General features: G+C 36.4%; 1 protein-coding gene across 1 annotated transcript in view; it reads right to left on the bottom strand.

The window, feature by feature from the left end:
- Positions 1-19,898, bottom strand: part of neo1b (neogenin 1b) — a gene marked incomplete at its 5' end in the record, with an annotated part of 223,526 nt that overhangs the window by 13,160 nt on the left and 190,468 nt on the right. Inside the window, 5 exons of the mRNA XM_079809544.1 lie at positions 1,066-1,204; positions 4,102-4,334; positions 9,151-9,246; positions 9,337-9,531; positions 19,270-19,380. Of these exons, the coding sequence (XP_079665670.1) occupies positions 1,066-1,204; positions 4,102-4,334; positions 9,151-9,246; positions 9,337-9,531; positions 19,270-19,380 (774 nt within the window). The remainder of the gene's footprint in view (positions 1-1,065; positions 1,205-4,101; positions 4,335-9,150; positions 9,247-9,336; positions 9,532-19,269; positions 19,381-19,898) is intronic.

The raw sequence follows: 19,898 nt of genomic DNA, 5'->3' as shown, positions 1-19,898 counted from the left end.
TAATACATTTCTCGTAACAATTTGTCCCAAAATCATGTTGAAATGCAAATGAGACATTCATTTAATATGCACTTGTTTTGCATGCATCCTGAAAACAAACATCTGTGCAAAATTTGTATGTACTTTTTTGTATAACTAATATTAACCAAAAATAAGTTAGCCAACATCTGCACACAAAACACAAATTATATATTTTAGAAGTGGGAAGTACATATATTTCAAAAGGCTTTTGCAATAACCATACATAAACATAATTGGTTGCAAGTGATATTTTTAACTATTTTAATAATAAATATATACATACAATTATATTAAATTATATATATATATATATACATACATACATACATACATACATACACTGCTGTTTAATTTTTTAATGTTTTAAGTTTCTTCTGCTCACCAAGGCTGCAACAAAAAACTGTAATATTGTGAAATATTATTACAATGTAAAATAAGTGTTTTCAATGTGAATATATAGTATATAATTTATTCCTGTGATCAAAGCTGAATTTATCATCATTACTCCAGTCTTCAGTGTCACATGATCCTTCAGAAATCATTCTGATTCTTCACATTAGAATGATTTCTGAATGATGATTTGATGAAAATTCAGCTTTGAATCACAGGAATAAATTGCATTTTAAAATATATATTCAAATAGAAAACCATTATTTTAAATTGTAAAAATATTTCACAATATTACTGTTTTTGCTGTATTTTGGATTAAATAAATGCAGGCTTGATGAGCAGAAGAGACTTTAAATATTACCGTTCTCAAACTTTTGACTGGTAGTGTATATGTAAGGGATAATCCACGGCTAGCTGTGCATTAAAGGATTTTATTGCACACCTTCCAGTCACATATAATATAAACATAATAATATAAAACAAAATTCAATATATAACCAAAATTCTCAATTTGTTGAAGGTGTGCATATCGGTGTGAAAGACAAAATGTTACAGAAAAACGAATGTTAAACTGTCATTTATTCCTGTAGTATATCATCTTCAGGAACGCATATGAACCCAGAAGCAAACATTGATGAATGGTTGAAATCTTACTGGTCTCAAAGGTGGTCCCGTGGGCCGTCATGCTCCACGTGCTGCTCCTGCGGCTCTTGGTCACCATCACAGAGAACTCGTAAAGCGTATTGGGTTTCAGAGCCGTCACCGTATGGAACAGAGACGTGGTGTTTGCCGTCTGACCAAACAAGCAACACACAAACACATTTATGAAGACTGCACTCACATATGACTCTGTAGTGTACAGTAAGCAGTGCACTAGGGTTGCAGTCTGGGAGAGTGCTCACTAGAGGGCGCTCAGCGCATGGAAAAGAAAAACACTCTTTAAAGTGAACAAACACAGAAATCAGATCCAGTGTTGTTTTACTATCATTGAGATGCTATTATAGCTTTTGATAATAGTTTTTATTTTCATATTTGTTCATTTTAATTTAGATTCATTTTGCCATTTCTTTATATTTTTTTATTCATTTGTATTATTTAGTTCATATCAAGTTAAATTAAATGAAAATTAGAAATATTGCCTTGCCTTTTTTTAATACATTTTATTTCAGTTAACGTTTATTTTATTGGTTTTAGTTTTAAAGTCACCATGAAATCAAAATGGACAATTCCTTTTTTTTTTTTTTAAAGCTACACTGTGTGATATTTTCCCCCATCTAGTGGTGAACTTGTATATGACCATCCAGTGAATTTTAGTTTCTGTTCAGTTCAATTCCGATTTCGTTTTAACTCCTACGGTGGCCGATTTAGTCCAAGATTAATATGGCTTCCAGTTCGACCTCGTCCACATTCAACACGGTGCCTGTGGGATATTCTGTGCGCAGTGGGATGGTTGGAACTCAACTGGCCTAATTATTCGGCTAGAAAGAACTGCAGCTAATCCAGAGTGAACTTTGATGATAGTAATGTTTATTCAGTCATCCAATTGCAAGGCATAAACAGGTTTGCGTGGATATGTACATAAATGTGGTTTCTGTGAGATAACAAATAAGGATGGTAAATATACATACACAGTTAAGAACTGTATAACTACTTATAAGTTACATTTGTATAATGTAACCGTAAACCAGAGCTTATTGTACCATATATAGGCGCTAAATGCAGCTGCATTAAAAGGAGCGGAGCTGCCGCTGCTGCTGCTAACAAGCGGTGTCGGGTTACAAAAGTGTGTGCGCCACTTTAACGTTAGCACTGCAGTGCGCTCTGTATAACAATTGTTACTATGCCGATCAGACCTGATACACATTTCCATCAACATACATTACAAGCAAATATTTTCTATAAACGAATAAACATTGTTGATAACAAAATAACTGAATGATTATTCAAATAGGTGAGCATTACGCTATTGTATGTTGACACAAAAATACTTCTGAGGTGACATCAACTGAATTACGCGATGACACACTCTGAAACACATCTACAATGACAATAACTATTATTACTTACGGAGTTATTAACGCACAGAAATACCACACAAGGAAAAACAGACTTTTGAGGAATAAACAAGCCAGGAAAACGCCGTATAACTCTGTTACTGGACGCTGCTGAGATGAAAACTATCTGCACATGCACCAGACAAGTCTGAACAAGTTGACGCGCACATGCGGCAGAGAATTTTGTACAGTGCCATCAGTATTAAAACAACGCGAAAGGCGAAGCTTGAATTTACGGGTATGTCCCTCTTTGGCTAATGTACTTTCAAGATGGAGGGGCAACATGGCGACCACCGTTAGATCCCATTACCTTATGTATTTTCAATGGCATATTATAAACTTACGAGAATACTTTATTACTTGAAAGAAGTAAATATACATTAATGAGCACATATATTTTTGAAAGAACTAAGTGTTTTTAGCTAAGAACAGACAAAAAAAGTTACACAGTGTAGCTTTAAATAAATGAAATATTTGTGCACATTAATATTTTCTTTTTAATTAATGCTCCTTTTAATCTTTAAATCAGAATAACTTCTCTGATGATGAGGGCGGGGCAAACCTGTCACTCACATTAGATCGACCAATAGCAAACCACAACCATCCAAATCAATTCCCCACAGACAAAATTAACACACTCACACACTCTACACTCCCCGCCCTACATTTGTTCTTGTTTGAGAAGCGTTTCACTCAGATATACGTCACCGTAGGGAAGAAAAGAGTGTCGCAACTTCCATTTCATGCAAAATGTACCTATAATAACCAGTGTTGGGGGAAACGCATTACAAGTAACTTGAGTTACGTAATAATATTACTTTTTCAAGTAACTAGTAAAGTAACGCTTTACTTTTCAAATTTACAACAAAATATCTGAGTTACTTTTTCAAAAAAGTAACGCAAGTTACTTTTTCACATTTATTTGACTGACAGCTCTCCTGCCCCCATGTTGTGAAAAATAAGAGGAAAGGCGTTGTGTGTGAACATGAGGGTTATTGTAGTTCTAGACTAAATGTGAGCATTTACTCATCTCACTGGGCACAATAAAGATTCTGTAGTCCTCAAAATGAATAAAATCAGTCAAATGCAAAATCAGAGAACTCAAACCTCAAATATATAAATGTTAAATAGAACAAATATTTTTATGCATTTAATCTACCTTTATTGACCAATGTCGTGCTGCTGACCTTTGATGATTCAGTTAAGCCATGAGCAAAAATTACAAGATTTTTTGTTTTTATTGGTAAAACGTTTTTCTCCTGCGTCCTATTCTTCCATTATCCAGAATGGCAGCACATTTATACCTCAGCCTGAGGCCTATTATTTCAATTTTGGTATGAAGAGGTCTTTACATTGGCACAAAAAATGACTTTTTTTGCTATAAAAAACAAAACTAAAAAGCAAGCCCAGCCCAGGTGAGAAAAAGTAACGCAAAAGTAACGTAACGCATTACTTTTCTTAAAAAGTAACTAAGTAACTCAATTAGTTACTTTTTAAGGGAGTAACGCAATATTGTAATGCATTACTTTTCAAAGTAACTTTCCCCAACACTGATAATAACCCTGTTCAGAACATCAGTTCAGGTGAAATGAAGCCGAACAGAATGACCAAATATCACCCATAAAGACGGTCCTACCTTATATTTGGTGTTGGCGGGGATGTTGGTCTTCCAGCGGATGGTGTAATATCTGGAATCGGTGATCTTCTGGTTCTTTGCGAGCGAGTTGTCGGCCCAGCTGACTTTGACGGTGTCGTGGCTGAGGACAGTGGCCTGAACGCCCACCGGGGGCAGCATGGGAGTGGGGTCGGGTGCTGGGGTGTATGGGTTATTGAAGAGTTCATAAAAATCAATATCAGGGTCTATGGGGTCTGACAGCAGCGTCACACACACACACACACAGATGAGTCAACACAAATCATAATGAAAAAAAAAATCAGATGGGTTTAAAAAATATGGAAGGATTAGATAGGAATAAATGGATTGATGGTTCAGTGGAGGACAAGCAAGAGGAAAATGAATGAAAGAGAGAAAAAAAGACATTATTAGAATTAAAACACCCATATTTAACAGTATAAAGCAGTGCAAAAACATTGAATAATATATGTTCTATTACAAGAACAACTGAGTTATGGATTATGCTGCATTTACTCAATCATTCACTCAATACTATTTTAAGAAAGAAGTTCAATATAATTTAAGGACAGTATAATTTCAACTCTTCCCTCAGATTGTAAAAACAAACATTCATGTGCACAGCAATAGAAGTCAATGAAAAGTGTGGCATTTGTTTTTTGTGTGACACTTTATTTTAAGGTGTCTTTGTCAGGCTAACTTCCGTCAACATAACCAACATGACAACCTAATTTCCCGGCTGTAACTGCAACTACACAAACTTAGTGCCGGTCATGTTGGAAGTTACCTACCTGGGGACTATTTTCAGGCACTGTGTAATATCTAGGGTTGAGTACCGAACTCGGTACTTTTAAGGTCACTAACCGAATTACGTCGGTACTACCGAGTACCGATTCACATTAAATCAATCTGTACCAAATCTCGGTACCTGAGAACTCATCTGGTGATATAGACTAATGTCTGTGAATATTAAACCGCAAAAAGACGAATCGTATCCTATTTAAATACGAATCCTGCAGGTTTTTTTTTATTTATTTACCTCACACACACACTCATTCACTATCACTTTGACGGTCGCATGTTTCCATCTCTGCCGTCTCATATGAGGACATGAACGCACGAACGTCATCTCCAGAGCCACTGAGAGTCACTTTATGAGCATTTTACCGTTTCATTTGAGGAAAACTACCGTCATATCATAAACACACAGAAACTCAAAGGTCTTCACGGCAACCCGTCAAAATAAAAGTCCGGTTTATCTTGACAAATACATCACTGTTGTACGGTAGAATTTAGATACGTCTCAATTAATAATACTTACACTAATGTCCTAATAACAATCAAAACTTTATTTTTTAAGTAATAAATAAATTTTTTCTGCTTTAATGTTTTAATTTTAACCGTATAAAGCTCAGTTGTGCAGCACTTTGTTTGACAATTTTTTTTTATTAAATTAAAAGATAAATTAAATTAATGTATTTTGTCTTCATTTGATTACCAGAAAATACACAGCACATCATTTGTGGGAAATATTTTCATAGAAATGAAATTAAAAAGAAAAAAATAACAATATGGTTGTTTTTATTAATTAAATTAAGTAGCTAGTAGCCAACTATTTACTAGTAAATATTACAATATACAAACATCACAGACGATGGCAGACAGAGACATGGGCAGCTCTGGCATAATGTCAATCTATAAACGACTTACAGGTTCTTTACAGTTATTGATGTAAACATCCCTAAAGTACCGAAAAAAGGTACTGGTACCGAATTTTTAAAATGAGAACGGTACCCAACCCTAGTAATATCATTGCGCCGCTGCACTCATGGGATGGCTCAAAGCTCTTGATTATTATGCAGGAATGAGAGAACAGTTCTAGCCATATCGGCCTAGAAAATCACAACTTTTCATTTTCCGTCAGTCTTAGTACACGATGTAACTACAGAAGAGTCAAGTTTTAAATAGGAAAAATATCGAAACTCTTTGGTCACTTTTGAGCAAGATGCTAACGGTCTAATCAGATTCAATGATCTATGCTAAAAGTGCTACCGCCAGACCCGGAGATCGGCTGAATGGATTTGAAAACGGTAAAACTCAACTGTTTAACTCTAGGGGAGACGGAAAATGAGCCTATTTTCAAAAATAGTGGCGTGTTTCTTTAAATTACAGTGCCTTTATTTTCCTTCTAAAGAAGTTTCCTTTCTAAAGAAACGTGTATTATAACGTTTATCCAGCTATAGAAAAACTAAAATGGAATAAAAGCCTAAATTCAGGTGTAAAGTTCCCTAAATTTGGAGTCTCTCCAGAAAATTTGTTCAATTCATATGGATCTCTTTATGGTAGTTGAGTAGACTGTCAATGGAGGGTCAGAAATCTCTCAGATTTCATCAAAAAGATCTTCATTTGTGTTCTGAAGATGAACGAAAGTCTCACGGGTTTGGAACGACATGAGCAAATAAGGACAGAATACATTTTTTGTGTGAACTATCCCTTTAAAGAGGCACAAACCCAAATGACTGAGCAAGCTGCTGATCGATGGCGCTCTGAACATTTGTTTAATTAAGAAACACCTGGAATTACTATTGATTTCTTCTGTGCGAATATCCACTTATTTAATTGTCAACAACAACAAAAAAAGCATTCTCAGCAGAAAACGCCACAAAATGATTGCCCAGAACATGCTAACACTCATTCTTGGCGAACAACTCATTTCTGGGTCACTTCGCACGCTAGATCTGGAAGCTCGAGTCTGTCAGAAAAGTTGTGAGAGTGCGAATCTCAACCTGACGGGACAGCAGGGGGTCTGGAAACCTTTAACAGCGGCATTCGGCTGTCGGAGACATCTGACGTCAAAGATGTGGGGATGGAGGCGCGCGACACATCACACCGGTGCGTTTCATCGTACGCTAACGTGACACGCCGCGTTTCCCAGAACTGAGGGGGGCAGATGCATGTGTGGTACCTGTCACCTTATATTTAACACACACACTCCACATCGTAGTTTGTCTCCACTACAAAACAATGTGAGTGAGAGACTGAGAAGCGATTCACTTTCAGCACAGAATCACACACGTGTCTGATGCTAGATAACAGAGATGTGATATTAACCCTCTGGTGCTCTTCGCTCATTTCTGACCGGAAAATGTTCTGAAATGTTAAAAATCACCGCTTCATCGGAATGATATGAAACTTGGTGACTTTTCTTGCATTAGGTATGTAAACACAAAAAATGTGGGGTCATAATTCGAGCATGCTAATTAGTCGTAAAAAAAAAAAAAGTAGCGTTCATTAATGACCGACCATAGGAAATGAATGGGAAATCGGTAAAAACAAAAATTCACTGAATATTTGTGTGTACAATCTACAATCGGCCACGATGCTGAAAAAAAGTACACAGCAGTGAAGGAGTGACACTAAAACATCAAGAGTGTGATATTGACACATCCACTCACACACACACACACACACCTATGAAAATCTGAACCTATGAACCACATTTGGAATTTTTAAAAATCACAGCTTCATCAGAATAATACGAAACTTGTTGACTTTTCTAGCATTAGGTGTGTAAACACACAAAAAAATTGAGGGCATGATTCGAGCATACTAATTGGTCGTAAAAAAAAAAGTAGCGTTCATAAATGACCGACCATAGGAAATGAATGGGAAATCGGCAAAAACACAAAAATTCACTGAATATTTGTGTGTACAATCTACAAATCGGCCACAATGCTGAAAAAAAGTACACAGCAGTGAAGGGGTGACACTCTAAAACAATAAGAGTGTGATATTGACACATCCACTCACACACACACACGCACATTTATACACACACACACCTATGAAAATCTGAACCTATGAACCACATTTGGAATTTTTTTACATCACAGCTTCATCGGAAAAATATGAAACTTGGTGACTTTTCTAGCATTAGGTGTGTAAACACACAAAAAATGTGGGGTCATGATTCGAGCATGCTAATTGGTCGTAAAAAAAAAAAGTAGCGTTCATAAATGACACCATAGGAAATGAATGGGAAATCGGCTAAAATTCACTGAATATTTGTGTGTACAATCTACAAATCGGCCACAATGCTGAAAAAAAGTACACAGCAGTGAAGGGGTGACACTAAAACATCAAGAGTGTGATATTGACACATCCACTCACACTTACTTCACACACACCTATGAAAAACTGAACCTATGAACCACATTTGGAATTTTTAAAAATCACAGCTTCATCAGAATAATACGAAACTTGTTGACTTTTCTAGCATTAGGTGTGAAAACACACAAAAAAATTGAGGGCATGATTCGAGCATACTAATTGGTCGTAAAAATAAAAACTCCCACTTATGCTCTTCGGTCAAAAATGACACCATAGGAAATGAATGGGAAATCTGCTAAAACACAAATTCACAGAAAAAATCTATATTTCTAACACCAAAAAAAAACAAACATCTAAAACTTTATAATAAATAGTCTTTGAGATTTTTAAAATATATATTCAAATCCATCTAAAAAAATCATTAAATGTGTTCAAAACAGAACTAGAATTCTCAAGCCTCCCCATAGAGACCTCTAGTGATTACACACATGGTTGCATGATTTCTTAAATAATTCCAACAGAGGGCGCTAATCTGCAATAATAAAATATTTTGAAGGCCTAGTCTCTATTTTAACCTGAAATACTGCAATAATAATAATAATAAAAAATTTAAAAAAAGTATAATTTTCAATGGCAAAAATAGACCATAATTATTGCAAAAATATAAAAAAAATACCATCAAATCATCTCAAAATACAAAATTAAAAAGAAAAAATATTATTGAAGAAAAATAAATTGCATTGGTTTTACTGGTGTGGAGGAAGTTTAATTTTTAGGTCCATTATGACCGGGAAGACAACCAATGCAACCCCTAAACGAAGAGCACCATAGGGTTGAGCATATTTAGTGTGTTCATCTTGCCTGAATGGACATGGAAAGGCTGCCACAATATAACGTACATGTGTGTGTGTGTGTGTGTGTGTGTGTGTGTGTGTGTCTTACCGGACTGAGGTCTGGTCGTGGCGCTGTTGTAGATGGGAATGCCTTCGCCCATGTTGTTGAACGCCTTGAGAGTGATGACGTAATGGGAACTGGGATCTGCAGAGGAAAACAAAAAACATAAGAACGTCTGAAAACACACCTAACGTCAACATCTGGCTGATGGCTTGCAGCATTAGAGACGCCCACCGAGGTTGTCGATGCTGTAGAAACGCTGCTTGTAATCCAGAGTGACCGTGTGGGCATGAGGGCTGCCGATTCCATATCCGATCTTGTAACCGCGAACTAAAATGTCCTGGTTTTCTGGAGGAGTCCAAGTCACCACGATTCGGTTTACAAGCGGGCGGACGTGAAGAGAACTCGGGACTCCTGGAACCTGAGACTCTGTAACAGACACAATGAACAATCAAGCTAGCACCTGCTCATCTTTGACTATTTATAATATATAGGCAGTATATAAACCGAAAATGCCCGTGTTGTTGAGTATCCTCGCAAGCACAGTCTTAAATGAGTTGTGAGAAAATGGGATGTGTGTGAGATCCGCATCATGTGCATTCGCTCTTAAAGTGACAGCAGCCTAATAAACCTGCTGCGGTCTGCCATTACTGTTAATCAAGTTCAAGTTCAATTTTATTTGTATAGCACATTTCCAACAGCCCCCAGGCTGACCAAAGTGCTTTACAGAAGAGCAAGAATATCACACATACAGAAAAATAAAAATAAATAAACCACATAAAAATATAAAAACCACATATAGAAAAGTTTAACATATCACCGTAATCAGTACACTAAGGAAAATAAAAAAGTTTTTAGCAGGGACTTGAAAATAGACAAGGAAGGCGCCAGCCTAATCTCTAAAGGCAGGGTATTCCAAAGTCATGGACACTCAACGCAAATGCACACTCAACTCTACGCTTTAGTCTAGCGCGTGGAACGACCAACAAAGCCTGATCACAAGAATGGAGGCTTCTGGGTGGAGTATAGGAGTGAAGGAGTTCAGATAAATAGACAGGAGCTTTGTTATGTAGGGATTTATACACGAAGAGTAGAATTTTGAAGTCTATTCTCTGACAAATCGGCAACCAGTGAAGGGATCTAAGAATCGGAGTGATGTGATCATGTTTACGACACTTTGAAAGCAGTCTGGCAGCAGCATTTTGGACAAGCTGAAGTCGCGCAATTTGAGATTTAGATATACCGCAATATAGGGAATTGCAATAATCTAAACGCGACGTAACAAACGCATGAACAGCCATTTCGAGAGTTTTTGGGGAGAGAACGTTTTTAATTTTTGACACTAGACGAAGCTGATAAAAACTGGATCCAACAACAGAGGAGATAAGTCTGTCAAATTTTAAAAGCTGGTCAAAAATAATACCCAAGTTCGTCACCCGTGTCGATCTAAAAGCGGATAAACTTTCTAGCTCAGGACCTATACACTGAGAGTTTTCATTTGGACTGAATACAATCACCTCTGTCTTGTCCTCGTTTAAGAAGAGGAAGTTCTGGGCTAGCCATATTTTAACCTCCTCTAAGCATTGGAGAAGAGAGGTGATCGCAGTGGAGTTGTTTTTCTTTACTGGAAGATAGATTTGGGTGTCATCTGCATAGAAATGAAAGGACACACCATGCTTTCTTCAAATAGAGCCCAAAGGCAGCATGTACAGAGAGAATAGAGAGGGAGCTAAAATAGAGCCTTGAGGAACGCCACAGGTCAGAGGAGTGGCGGAAGATGAAAAGTTACCCAATTTCACTAAAAATTTTCTGTCAGATAGGTATGAATGAAACCATTTCAGAGCGTTTGCTTTTAGACCTACCCAAGACTCTAGTCTAGATAATAGTAAGGAGTGGTCAATGGTATCAAAAGCAGCTGATAAATCTAAAAGAATAAGAACCACGAGTCCCCTGAGTCAGTGGAGATGTAGATGTCATTTACAACTCTCAGAAGGGCGGACTCAGTGCTGTGAGCGGACTTAAAGCCAGACTGTTAATCAAACCACCAAAGACAGAGAAAATCACTCACTGCTCTCGACTGAATCACTTTTATAGCTTTAAGAAGGATTCATCTATATTACATGGGTCAAAAACAACGAAAACAATAACTTTGTTCATTTTGACAGGGACAATAAAAATCTGAACCGGTCTGACTGGGCCAATAGACAAAACTGAGCCCTGATATATTGAAGAGCAGGGAAATTTATTATAATGGGTTTATGTGAAAAAATGTTTTAAGCTGCACTATGTAACTTTTCCGTCCACTAGAGGTCGCCTGTTCAAAACAAAGGCGTAGTTTGATGACGGCACGTTTGAGCCCAGAATCTTGGGACATGTGGTCTTCACCTCACAGCCGGTGGGAAAGAATCGGGATAGGACTCGGGCAGAAATCATGTTGATGGATGTGATTATTAACGTTACTGTAGTGAAGCAGAGCAGGAGCGAGTGTTGTGGAGGTGAGGAACCGCTGGAGCGATTGTTAATGAGATGAACACAACACACGCCTCGCGAGCAGCGGGACTTTTATTATGAAGCCACAGTCGCCGGTTGACAGGCGACGCCCTCACACGTCCCGGTTCATTGGTTAAAATAGCAATTTCTCACGATTTACAAATAGTTGGAAACATTTGGGATATTGTAAGTGCTCAACTGAACAAAATATATAACACTGGCCTAGTGGTTTATGGGTATTTTACTGCAAAAATTGAAAACATTTTAGTAAAAATTTTACAATTTTACAGCTTTAAGTTCACCAAAATTAAAAATAAAAATAAAAAATATTTTTTTAGAGCCTAATAAATGTTTACAATTGATAGCTTTTAATTATACTGTGATGTTGAATGTCTATCATTAAAGGGGTGGTTGCATGCGATTTCACTTTTTTAACTTTAGTTAGTGTGTAATGTTGCTGCTTGAGCATAAACAGTATCTGCAAAGTTACAGCGCTGAAAGTTCAATGCAAACGGAGATATTGTCTTTTAAAGTTATGGCAGTTTATTGCCTACAAAAACGGCCGGTTTGGGCTACAACAAGCTTCTTGACATCATAAACACCTGCTATTAACATAAACACTGTCCCCGCGAACACGCAACAAAGTGGGCAAGGCTACGTCGCCGTCATTACGAAAGAGAGAGAGCTGTTGCAGAACTACAAACTACATTTGGCCAACCAATCTAAGACCATTGCGTTTTTCGGAGAGGGATGGGCTTCACAGAAGCAGGAAGCAAACCAGCCGTTCAAAGGACAGTGGAGACAGCCGTGTGGAATAAAGGTAAAATAGAAGAAAAATATGGCGTTTAAAAAAAAAAAGTATTAAGACATGTTATACTGCGCCCCATAAACACAACCAAGCCTAGAAAAAAACACGGAACCACCCCTTTAAAGCCTAAAATAAAAAATAAATAAAGTTTCATCAAGACATCAGTAGCGGTTTTCAACACATATTTAAAATATACTGTCTTTAAGTTGTTTCTACATTAATTTGGAGAATAAATGTGAAATGATTACAATATAAAAAAATATATTAAAAACCTTTGTTTGGTGCAATTAATTATGATCAATTAGAAAAATGTGTGATTAATTAGTGATTTTTTAATCGATTGACAGCATGAATATATATATATATATATATATATATATATAGCTGCCAATCGATAAAAAAATTACTCATTAATCACACACTAATTTCACATTTAATTTCCAAATAAATGTAGAAACAACTTAAAGACTTATATTTAAAAAATGTTATCTTACAGGTTGGAAATTATATCACAGCAACAGGTTTATTAGGCTGCTGTCACTTTAAGACCTGAAGCACATGTGTTTATTTAACACTTTTTAATGTATTTAAAGACTGTGCTTACGAGGATACTTGACAAAGCGGACATTTTGGCGTGTTTTTGTCCGTTCAAGAGTGAGAGAGAACTCCTGAAAGCCTGAAGCGGCTTTCTGTGCGCACAAGATTCAGATTTAACTGCTTATTTTTTGCATCTTATTGCTTTTATTTATAACCATTAGTTCTGACTGAACAAAAGGCTTTCAAAAAGAGCTGATACTTCAGAAGTATATTTCTTCGGCAATGGCGTAGTTGCATTGTTACACCAGCAGGTGGACTGTCTTTATGAGTTAGTCATTATTAAACCATTTGTAGTTTGCTTAAAAGAGCAGATTAATTTATGAATTGTTGAAATGTAACTCTGTGTGCCACTTCACAATGCTCAGTTGTCACCTGGGCAAGGCTGAAGCTGATGTTTCATATCATAGAGATCAATGGCATTGAGCGTTGAAATCCCCTTAAACGTTGACAGGATACTACGATCAACTGAAGGCAAACTGATCTCGATGGTGTACAGCAAATCACATGAATCAAAGTTCTCCTTACTAGGAAGCAATTTACAAAATGAATGTTTACAGCATTATAGCTCAGGTGGAGTGTAGCGCTGAGCTAAACGCCAGCGTTCAAGCGCAAATATATTAGCGTATAGCTAACCACTTTAAGAGCAGTGAAATTCATTCGCATTTGTATCGCCCAAGCTTAAAAGCAAAACTTGTGCACAAACGGATCCAGGGACAGCATCGTTTTATTAGCGATATGCAATTTGAATTTATCTCAGGGGCCCGCTGCGCTAATGCCTGTCCTGATTTATAAGGCAACGCTGCTAATTTCCGACAAAACCTTTTGGATTTACAGTCATTAAATCGACTCATTATTTCAAACACTGGCCTATTTGTGGGGCTAATTCAAGTAGGAGCGGATGAAGCGGAGGCATTAGCGGTTGACAGAGATGCTTTGGTCTGGCTGTCACAGAGCTTTTCCCATTTTAGCAGATGGAAATGAGCCCAAAGAGGGTTTGAGCGCGCACACACACTCCCATAGTGCTTGAGTCCTTCCATACGTCCAATTGCAAATGAAAATACGAGCTATTAATCCAACTTAGTCATCTAAATCGTCTGAAATGCCTCCGTGTCTGCTTGTTCCCTTAATTTCAGAGCTGCCTGCTGCTCTTTGATGAGGACGGAAGGCAAAGACGCACTAAAAATGTTCCTCGCGCATCGAGCAAACGGCTTCCTTCAGTGCGGAAATGTGCCTGAAAATACTGGCTGGATTGACAGAGGAAATGTCTGGACCCCCACAAAATAAATGACAAATGATAATTTGTATAACGCAAATAAAGTCTATTTTTTTGGACCAGTACGAGCGTTTGCATTTTTAGCACATTTTCCCTGTAAATTCTCATCACATGCAATTCTCACTATTTATGTATTTATTGAAATCATCATTAAATATTAGTTCCATGCAATAAATAATACCATGATGTATCAAAACAAAAGGACATAAATAATAATAATTTGGTCCATAAAAAAGACCACATTCAATTTATGTATTTAGTGAAATCCTTAAAGGTGCAGTGTGTGAATTTTAGTGGCATCTAGTGGTGAGGTTGTGAATTGCAATCTCTCACCCCTCCCTTTCGGAGCACATAGAGAAGCTAAGGTGGCCGACACAGGACAAAAATGTCTTCGTCTGAGAGAGCAGAGAGTGACTTGCGCTCTGTAGAGAAGTTTGTCCGTTTAGGGCTACCGTAGAAACATGGCGGCACAAAATGGCGGCTTCACTGTAAGGGGACCCGCGGTGTGTGTAGATAGAAACGGCTCATTCTAAGATAATAAACACATAACGGTTCATTATGTAAGGTCTTTATACTCCACTGAAAACATGTATATAATATTGCATTTCTCTCACTAGATCCTCATAAATATTATACACTGCACCTTTAAATATTAATTATGTGCAATAAATATTACCATGATGTATCAAAATAATAGGACAAAAATAATAATTAAATCAAATAATAATAAAATAAATTAAAAAAAAATCCTATTACAGTAGGATGAATTTTGGGGGAATATGAGATTAATAATTATGAAAATAGATTTTAAAAAATCCCTAAAAAAGGCCACATTCAATTCTCACATTTTTTTATTGAAATCATCATTAAATATTAAATTCAATGCAATAAATATTACCATGATGTATCAAAACAATAGGACATTAATAATAATAAATCAAAATAATGATATAAATAAATAATGCTTTTTTTTTTCCTATTACAGAAGGACATTTTTGGGGGAATATGAGCTTAATTATTATGAAAATAGATGTAAAAAAGCACCAAAAAAGGCCACACTCAATTCTCACTATTTATTTTTTTATTGAAATAATCATTAAATATTAATTCAATGCAATACATATTACCATGATATATTAAAACAATAGGAAAACAATTATAAATCAAAATAATAATAATATAAATAAATGATTTCTTTCCTATTCACATTTTTTTATTGAAATCATCATTAAATATTAATTATGTGCAATAAATATGATCAATATGTATCAAAACAAATGCTAATAAATATATCAAAATAATAATAATAATATAAATACACCATATTTTTGTCTATTACATTAGGAAGAATATGTGGGGAATATGATCTTATAATGAAAATAGGCCCTAATGGTCCCAAAAATAGACTTATTCAAAATATTATTGAACATTTTGGGGGGTTTTCTGTTCTGTTTTGTCTTCCTAATATCCTGTCGTACTACACCGATGAAAGAGGCGGATCTAACACAACAGCTCCGGCAGGATCCTAACAGCTCAGACACGGTTATCCCAGCCCAATGTCACGAGTAATCACATCAGCGCTTTCCCAAGCCGGAGATCAGCTGAATTCACTGTAACACACTCAGCAGCGATGCGCTAGTGTAAAGTTTCCTTTTGTGCTGCGCTTCTTATGGCATTCTGAAAGATGGAGTCTTTAAACACACATATTAATCCAAATAATTCAAAGGCTTTTCATTTAACAATAGAAGTGCATTAAGCGGAAGCCATTTTCCCAGGATTCCCCTCTGCGCTGTCAGAGAGTTTAACAGTGAATTATGCAGCGGCTCGTTCAGTATTGATGAACTCAGCCAGACATAACGCCACTCATTCTCCACATCCTGGACAAACACATCAAGTGAAGGAAGGGAAGGGAAGGGAAGGAAGGAAGGAAGGAAGGAAGGAAGGAAGGAAGGAAGGAAGGAAGGAAGGAAGGAAGGAAGGAAGGAAGGAAGGAAGGGAAGGAAGTGAAGGAAGGGAAGGAAGGGAAGGAAGTGAAGGAAGGGAAGGAAGTGAAGGAAGGGAAGGAAGGGAAGGAAGGGAAGGAAGTGAAGGAAGTGAAGGAAGGGAAGGAAGGGAAGGAAGTGAAGGAAGTGAAGGAAGGGAAGGAAGGGAAGGGAAGGGAAGGGAAGGGAAGGGAAGGGAAGGGAAGGGAAGTGAAGGAAGGGAAGGAAGTGAAGGAAGTGAAGGAAGGGAAGGAAGGGAAGGAAGTGAAGGAAGGGAAGGAAGTGAAGGAAGGGAAGGAAGTGAAGGAAGGGAAGGAAGTGAAGGGAAGGAAGTGAAGGAAGGGAAGGAAGTGAAGGAAGGGAAGGAAGTGAAGGAAGGGAAGGAAGTGAAGGAAGGGAAGGAAGGAAGTGAAGGAAGGGAAGGAAGGGAAGAAAGTGAAGGAAGGGAAGGAAGTGAAGGAAGTGAAGGAAGGGAAGGAAGTGAAGGAAGGGAAGGAAGTGAAGGAAGGGAAGGAAGGGAAGGAAGGAAGTGAAGGAAGGGAAGGAAGTGAAGGAAGGGAAGGAAGTGAAGGAAGGGAAGGAAGTGAAGGAAGGGAAGGAAGTGAAGGAAGGGAAGGAAGTGAAGGAAGGGAAGGAAGGAAGTGAAGGAAGGGAAGGAAGTGAAGGAAGGGAAGGAAGTGAAGGAAGGGAAGGAAGTGAAGGAAGGGAAGGAAGTGAAGGAAGGGAAGGAAGTGAAGGAAGGGAAGGAAGTGAAGGAAGTGAAGGAAGGGAAGGAAGTGAAGGAAGGGAAGGAAGTGAAGGAAGGGAAGGAAGTGAAGGAAGGGAAGGAAGTGAAGGAAGTGAAGGAAGGGAAGGAAGGGAAGGAAGGGAAGGAAGGGAAGGAAGTGAAGGATGGAAACGGGCGGGTTGGTTTTCGAGCTTCCTTACCGAGAGTTTGGTTTTTTGTCTAATGTCTAATGAACTGAAATCATGAAACTTATACAATTTAACAACAATTTATTCAATTATTATTATTTTGTTACATGTTTAGGGCCCTAAACAAAAAATTCTAAAATGTTTGTGTTTTGTGTTTTAAGTTGGGCTGTCAAAAGATTAATCGCGATTAATCGCATCCAAAATAAAAGTTTGTGTTTACATAATATATGTGTGTGTACTCTGTTAATTATTATTTACATATAAATACACACACATTCATGTATATATTTAAGAAATATTTGCCTGTATATACATTTATATAATCTATAATATATATAAATATAAATGTTTTATATATAAAAATAAAAAAAAAATTCTTAAATATATACATGAATGTGTGTGTATTTATATATAAATAATAATTAACAGAGTACACACACATATATTATGTAAACACAAACTTTTATTTTGGATGCGATTAATCGCGATTAATTTTTTGACAGCCCTAGTTTTAAGTTTTCTGGATTCCGTTTTAATGGTTTAATTCAATTTTAATAATTAAAAAGGATGACTAATTAATGAAACTCATAAAGGGCCCAATGAAATGTTTGTTTTTTTCAGTGTTGTGCATTTTAATTTTCCTGGAAATCAAATGAAGGCATAACACATTAATTGAATTGATCTTTTAATCATATGAATTAAACTTTTTTTGTCAAACAAAAGTGCAGCACAACAGAGCTTTACTACTCAAAATAAAACATGGAAGAAAATTGTGATTATTCCTTAAAACAATTAAGTTATTCATATTTTTTTAATTATTATTATTATTATTAGTGTTAGTATTATTATTACATTGAGACATAATATAATAGTCATATATTTTTCTTCAAGCTAAACCAAACTTTTATTTTTCCGTGAAGACCTTTGAGTTTCTGTGTGTTTATGATGATGATGTTAAAGGCTGAAAACACTGCGAGCGTCACGCGTGCTTCAGTGTGTGTGTGTGTGTGTGTGTGTGTGTGAAATCAAACCATTCATTGACACAGAGACTCGCAGAACATGCAGGATTCATATTTAAATAGTATGCGGTTTAAAATCAATCCCTCCAGTTTTCCGCGATCGCTGAATACGACGCAAAATCAACAAAATGTCGCATTTTTTTGCGATCCTGCATAATTCGTAATTTCATTTTAATGATAAATATAAATAATATAATCTAACTGACCCCTCTCTAATTTATTAAAGCTTTAATGCATTGTTTTCATGAGCTTACAGACGTCGAGTCTTTCTCTCCTGCCGTCTCACATAAGTGCCAAGGACCGGGCGAAGTGATTACTAAAGATGGATGAATGACCAAACAAAAGTATGATATGCCAGATGGCACACACAAAAAAAAGAGTTAATAAAAGCGCTCATGGGTTCTATTTCTAGGCTCATTGCCCTTTGTATGATCAAATACACACATAATTATGCCTAAATGTCCATCTTGCCGGTTATGTCTTGAGTGAACAAGTTTGGAAAGTGTCTGTCAGTTTTGAATCTGTGCATTACTGTAGGTCTTAAAGTTCGTATCTGAATCTTTATGTTGTATTTACTTGTCCTATTGTCATTTGTTTCTTAGTCCTTATTTTATTTCTGACTGTTTACTTGTTTAATTAATTACTTGAAGATTTTGGTCAACAAGTTGTCATGTTATTAAAGCTAGACCGTACAGCACTGGACTAGCCTTTTTTTAGTAAGCTAACGAAATAAACGAGATTTGTGCATTTTGTTTGTTCTATTGTCATGTATGACTATTGTGCATCTAACAGAATACATAATGTGGTAAATGTATTATCCTAATTATTTTAAAAAGCACAGCAAATTTTTCGCAAATTTCTGGAAATTACCACCATAAAAATTTTGATCGCAAAAATCACAAAAAAATATCGCAAAATCCTGGAGGGACTGTAATATTCCCAGACACTAGTCTATATCGTGATTTGATTGCTTTAAATTTTTTCATAAAAATTCGACAAATTCCGTGACTTTCCACGTTAAATCCGTTTTAATGACTGGATTGGGCGTTTTCCGCATCGCTGAAATCATAGGGCGCTTCTTACCGTCCAGGTCGTTCTCGAAGGTTTCCACGGCGATCCACTCTGTGGTTGGTCCGGTTCCGTTGATGGTGGCGGCCGACACTCTCACCGTGTAGACCTTTCCCTTCTCCAGACCTTCAACACAGCAAAATCAGCAGCATTATATACACAAAACATGTGTCATCAGCAGTAGTGCTCTTCACTCGCCAACTAAACACTTGCATCATCTTTTCAAATCTATGAATGTTTACTGAAGGACAAATTTGCCTATTTCTAAGTGGTTTCTTACTGGTTTAAGTCAAAAGATATGCTTGATATGGTGACTCAGATCCCTTCCTGTATGAACTTTCATCATTGGTTTTGGATTTAAACACCATTCATTAATTTATTAATTAATTTTTTAATTATTGTTAACTAAAAATATAACATTTTGTTAAAATGAAAATAAGAAATGTTGACTTGGAAACAAATTGAAATAAAAATATGTACTAAAATTACTATGAAAAATGACAAAAGCAGACATAATAATAAATGAAGCTGAAAAAATATTTATATAAAAATTACATTAAATAATAAATAGATAAATAATTTTAATAAAATTTAAATGAAAAATTTTGAACTAAAATTAATAAATGAAGCTGAATATATATATA

This window comes from Gobio gobio, assembly GCF_949357685.1.
Source record: "Gobio gobio genome assembly, chromosome: 25".
Classification (NCBI taxonomy): Eukaryota; Metazoa; Chordata; class Actinopteri; order Cypriniformes; family Gobionidae; genus Gobio; species Gobio gobio.
Note: the sequence above shows the minus strand (reverse complement) of the source record. Positions and strands in the feature narration are given on the sequence as shown.